This window comes from Frankliniella occidentalis, unplaced genomic scaffold (assembly GCF_000697945.3).
Source record: "Frankliniella occidentalis isolate FOCC.00 unplaced genomic scaffold, Focc_3.1 Scaffold381, whole genome shotgun sequence".
Taxonomy (NCBI): domain Eukaryota; kingdom Metazoa; phylum Arthropoda; class Insecta; order Thysanoptera; family Thripidae; genus Frankliniella; species Frankliniella occidentalis.
The window spans coordinates 169,746-175,183 of NW_026267503.1; the positions used below are offsets into that span (position 1 = coordinate 169,746).

At 38.5% G+C, this 5,438-nt stretch overlaps 2 protein-coding genes across 5 annotated transcripts in view; one reads left to right on the forward strand and one right to left on the reverse strand.

Annotated features, from left to right (window-relative positions):
- Positions 1-1,052: 1,052 nt before the first annotated feature.
- LOC113214888 (RNA polymerase II-associated protein 3) lies at positions 1,053-4,082 on the reverse strand. 4 transcript variants are annotated; one of them, XM_026434413.2, is made up of 10 exons: positions 3,988-4,082; positions 3,344-3,487; positions 3,128-3,256; positions 2,942-3,058; positions 2,731-2,858; positions 2,428-2,653; positions 2,112-2,330; positions 1,629-2,012; positions 1,360-1,552; positions 1,053-1,257 (listed from the first exon to the last, which is right to left on the reverse strand). In XM_026434413.2, the coding sequence occupies exons 2-10, from the start codon at positions 3,482-3,484 to the stop codon at positions 1,169-1,171; spliced, it is 1,626 nt and encodes a 541-aa protein (XP_026290198.1). In that variant the 5' UTR covers positions 3,485-3,487; positions 3,988-4,082; the 3' UTR covers positions 1,053-1,168. The 4 variants fall into 4 exon arrangements, with proteins under 4 accessions (XP_026290198.1, XP_026290207.1, XP_026290215.1 ...); XM_026434422.2 differs by having other exon boundaries at positions 3,912-4,015; XM_026434430.2 differs by having other exon boundaries at positions 3,897-4,015.
- A 101-nt stretch (positions 4,083-4,183) lies between these two features.
- The window catches only part of LOC113214920 (DET1- and DDB1-associated protein 1), a gene marked incomplete in the record, with an annotated part of 21,545 nt that continues 20,290 nt past the window's right edge, over positions 4,184-5,438 (forward strand). The window contains 4 exon segments of the mRNA XM_052274366.1: positions 4,184-4,356; positions 4,688-4,826; positions 4,949-5,010; positions 5,092-5,438. Of these exon segments, the coding sequence (XP_052130326.1) occupies positions 4,354-4,356; positions 4,688-4,826; positions 4,949-5,010; positions 5,092-5,196 (309 nt within the window).

Here is a 5,438-nt window from a genome sequence, read left to right on the forward strand (position 1 = left end):
ATTTTTTTAAAAGCGGGGAGGCATAAGAGTGTGAAATTCAAAGAAAAAATCACACCTTTACTCCTGTAAATGCACGAGTGGGAATTCACACATCGACAAGTGTGCGACACCCACACACTTGCGTTTCCAGTGCAGTCACACGTCTGGCCCGGTGCCGTACAGGCGATCAGCGATGATATATGTCGTTTGCCGTCACGAAACTCCAAACTTTGAGTTGAGCCGATGCCAAGCTCTCGTAGCGCCTGATGGGTAGGCAATGTCTTGTCTGCAGTGCATGCGTGTACTGCGGGGTGGCCTACCCTGGGTCTCGCAGGCGCCGAGCTCCCCCAATTAACGAATCAACCGAATGAATCTAAGAAAAACGGACATACTTTCTGGGCGATCCCTTAGAAGAACACCAAGTATACTGTTCTCAATGCAGTGTTACTCCCTTTACGTTGTCGGTGCCGTCAAACTTACATGGTGCGGACAAATGCAACCGCGGAACAAAGGGACAGAAGGTGGCAGCTTCAGGAAGGTTACGAGAATCTGTACCTGAAGTATCGTGCTGTATTCGATCTAACATCCAGTGTTCTGCGGCAAAGCCTGACCTACGGTGACGGGTGCGGCGTGTTGCGGTCGGTGACCTCTCCTTCCGCAGCAGCGTCTCCCTGGGCACACCTGCCGTGACGGCACGCGCCCGAGACGTGACACTATGTCGGGCGTGACAATGGGGTTCAAATCTGTACTCCGGCATTGCTTGCTATGCTGAGGCACACCACGAGAGCGTTTTGGCACCGCAAAGTTGTTGAATTTATCTTGGGGTTTGCATAGTGAAAAGTTCAAGCAAAAACTAGATCCGTCTATTGATATATGGAGTTCAATTAAACATGTTTACTCTGCAAATGTATTACCTCGACAACATCTAGAGGTTGTGCAATTCTAGTTCCATACAGGCATCTAGAAACAAATTCCACTGTGTGAAATATACACGCTGTTTAAGTCAAACTCCGCCAAACTTTCTTCTATAGCAATTTTATACATGTAGGTGGAGGGGAAAACAAGAAACAAAATGCGATTGCTTAATATAATTACAGAAGTAAAGCCCTCAGCTGTGACAGTAAGATAAACAGACAACAAAAGGACTTCTTGAAAATATTACAACACTGTGGGCTGTGGGTCACCAAATCTAAAGCTCATAATCACTCTTCAAGCTGGCTATTGTCTCCAAAGGAGTATTCTCATGTTCTTGAGTGTGTCTGAATAGAACATTCAAGTCTGAAAAGGAAAATAATGTCATCATGCAAACAATTTCTGGGAACAAAAATTAAATACAAAACGGAATAAACATAAAATATGTTGAACGGGCAGAACACTTACATTCTTTATCTGACTTTGATAAAAATAAAGTGAGAGTTCGGAATCGTCGAACACGAGTTAAGCCCTGAATATAGCTTAAAACAGGGGCTTTACTTTGCACAAACTCTAGTGCTAGCACCTTTAATATTTGACTTAACATGTTCCCATCTAGGGAATCTTGGAAAATTTTTGGAAAATCCTCTCCATTAATTTTCTGAAAAATAGAGAAAAATTCTAAATGGATGTAAAAATGTATTTTTTGAACGTAAAATTAATTTCCAAAAACACACCTGAAGGTATTGGTAGCACATATTGCTGTCCTTACAAATTTGCCTCCAGCCAGCTAGAAACTGGACAGAATTTTTGGGAGTGTTGGGAACAACTTTTGGAGCAGTACTCAATGAAAGTTCTAGCTTTGGGGTGGGTGGAATGACTGTGCTTTTTGTTGATGTAGATTCAGATTTTGAGGTCTCTATTTTGGGTTTGACAATTTCTTTAGTACTATTAGTTGCGAGAATATCTTTTGGTCTAGAATCTAAAGAATTTTTTAAAACTTCTTGTGTGTGATCAGCTGATGACTTTTTGGAAGGTGGAATAGGAACCACTTTCCTGCTATCTAATGTAGTTACAGAAACAATGTCATCTTCTTGTATTTGAATTCTCTGTAGTGGTTTCTAAAACAAATAAAAATTTTATTGGGTTAGATCAGTTAAGTTTAGTTTTGACTATTTCATGGTATTCAAAATCAAAAAGGTAAACAAACTTATATTTACCTTGGAACGCCTATGAGGAGGAATGATGACAGGCTCAATAAGAGCACTATCGTCTACTTTTGGCCATACTGTGGTAGCGGTAACTACAGGTCCATCCAATGGTTCCTTTAGAGTGCTGTTTGAGGGCCTATGTTTTTTTGCTGGCAAAATAGGGTCTGCTTTTTTATCCACAATGAAATCAACTTCAGTCTGGATTGTCTCAGCCTGAATTGTCTCTGTCTACAAATGTTCAAACAAAATTTTCCAAACATATAGAATTGAAAATTAAACAAAAAAATACATTTAAAAGAATAAAATGTGTACAAGCTTGACTCACCAACATGCTATCAATATTGAGTTGACCTATTTTCAACATGACTGAAGTGTAGTCTCTTGCAATAGCTGTATTATTGGGTTCTATTTCTGTGGCTTTCTGCAGATCTACTGCTGCTTCATCCAGTTGATTGAGTTCTTTCCGGGCCAAACCTCGCCTGTGCAGAGCTTTGACATAGGTGCTGTCAAGAGCAAGAGCTGAAGTGCAATCAGTCTCTGCAGCCCTATAGCTAAACCAAAAATGATAGTTAATATAAAACAAGAACAATGGCTAAATGTGATTAAAGGACTGCAGAATAGAACTTACTCCTTCTTCTTTAGGAAACAGAGAGCTCTGTTACAATAGAATATAGCATCACGAGAATAACACTTAATAGCTTTGCTGTAGCACTCAATAGCATTGTCCCATTTCTCTTTCTTTACAAATTGGTTCCCCTAGAAATATAGATAGGCGGATAGATACATTAAATATGTAAAACACAGATTATTACGGTAAGAACACTTGAGCAAGCACACACCTTTTCCTTTTCAACATTAGCTTCATCACGCAATCTCTTTTCTTTGATTTGCTTCTCCTCTTCATTCTCTGAATCCTGTTTGCTCTTAGGATCATCCAATTCCTCACAAGCTTTTTCCTGTAAAATGAGTCCTCTTAGTAATTTACTCTGATTAATTGGAAGTAAAAGACAGGGGGCTTATCATACCACATCAAATTTCTCCCAGGCTGCATAATCACTGGATGAAATTCGCTTCTTGACCCCCTCCAATGTTTCCGACAAACCTTCAGAACAGGAGTCTCTTTTCATGGAGCTGTTTCTAACAGGTGGAACAGACTGTAAGTGAAAACAAAAAATACAATAAATTGTAGTATGGATAGTTGCTACATTGTGTACAACATTTTTCAGAAGCTTTAAATTTACGTTTTCCTTTGACAGTGCAGTACGAGCCTCTGAATCCTTTCGCTTCATTTCCTCTTCCCAGTTAGTCAAGTCAGTCACAAACTTTCTCACATCTTCAGCATTATCTTTAATCTGTTTTTGAAATTCAATCGTTGGATTCATTGCCTAGAAGGAGAATATTATATAAGAGGTACAGGTGAACAAAACTGAAAATGTAATGAATGAAACTCCTGACCTAAAGCAAAAGCAAGAAATTAGGAGTAAAACTGAAGAATGACAAAACAAAACTATAGAAAATAGAACATTTTTAGGAGTACATGTGCAGCTATGCTGCTGACCTAACCAAATATAAAGTATGGTAGATTTTTTCAAATACTATATTTTGAAAAGTATTTGATGGAAAAGTCGTCTAGAAAGTACAACGACGATTGAACATTTTGAATTTCGCATAAGAACGGTTAAAACCGCTATCTATAGTATTCAACTTATATATAGAGCATGTTCTAAAAAACAAGAAGAAGCAATCCAAATAACACCAAGATAATTATGAAATTCAGAGCGAGGTAAATTTTACGTAGTTGCCGGATACCACAATCAATTAAATTTTCCGAATGATTCAGTGTTTCAAGGGCAATACTTCTACAAATTTAGAAAACACCACTCACTCCCTTTCAAGTTTCCACCGAAGACTTCTGCACGGTTTAGACTGGCTACGATTGTCATTTATTGGATACGTTCTTGTGGGTTTTCGAGGCCTCTGATTGGCTGATTTTCAACTAGAACGTATCCAATAAATGACAATCGTAGCCAGTATAAACCGTGCATTCACTTCCCCTTGTTTATTGTTGTGAACAAAACACTGTCGTCGTCACGATTCCTTTTCTGTTATCTCGTGGGGTTAAAGGCAGTTGGTTGAAGGCGATCCCTACTGAAATTTGTCTAGAATTCTGTGTCCGTCTTCTTGATCACTTGTGAAATAGACGTGACATACTATATTTACGTGTCTAGAAGTGTCCGTCTTATTTACCATAATGGTGAGTTGAACAGTCATGCCTGCAAAAGATCAGAAAGACGCTTTAACCTATCTGACTTCTTCAACGTTGTAAAGAATACTTTTCTTTTCGTTTTATTTTTAAAATTTAACGACATTAAATATTCATTAAAATCAGGCTGGTAGCTCTGTTCTTTGTATTTATTTTCGGTTTTAAATCCTTCTGACTAATTCAAAAAATGAGTTATTTATGTGAGAGATTAGGTTATATTGTTGTGACTCCATTTCTTCATAACTTTATAACTATCCTTATTACTAGACGTGGATTTTACTCGTTGTAAATTAAGCATTAATTATATCTTGTGTCCCAACAGTCTGTCGCAGAATTCCTCAATGGTCTGCCGTCCTATAATGAAAGCAACTTCACACGCTTCCATTCGGATAATGGAAGTCGGACCAGTGTAAAGCGACCTTCTGTATATTTACCCACTAAAGAATATCCTTCTGAGCAGAGTGAGTATTTGATTTTTTTCCCTCTTTTCACACTTTTTGCTATTTCTTTGGTGGTTAATTATAACATATTGTTGTCTTTGCTGGACTGTTAATGCAATTCCTTCTGCCTTTCTCTATTCTAGTTATTGTAACTGAAAAGACAAACATTCTTCTGAGGTACCTTCATCAGCAATGGGATAAAAAGGCAAGTACTTATATATGTCACACGTTTATTTCTCTTTTTCTTACTACTTACAGTGAATACTGATTGATCTTTTATCTATAGAGCCTGCAAAAGAAACGAGATGGAGCTGAGGGGTCTGATGATTTTACATGCCCATCTCGCAAGCGACCCCGTATGGAAACAGGATCAACGTCATCGGCACCATGATCTGAGGTGAACGACAATTGGGACTCTTGCGCTTTCATCTCATCCCCTTGCTGGCCCAGCTGTCCCTGTCTGCTTGCTTGAGCATTATGTCTGAATTGTCAAACCTGTGTGAAATCCATTTCGGAATGGGACTTCATTGATCAATTTTGACTTGTGTGCAACGTATACTTCGTCAAGGTTTCTCATTCAGAACATCTGCAAAGTAAAAATTATCTCAGGACCTATTTAAATTAGAAATTTAT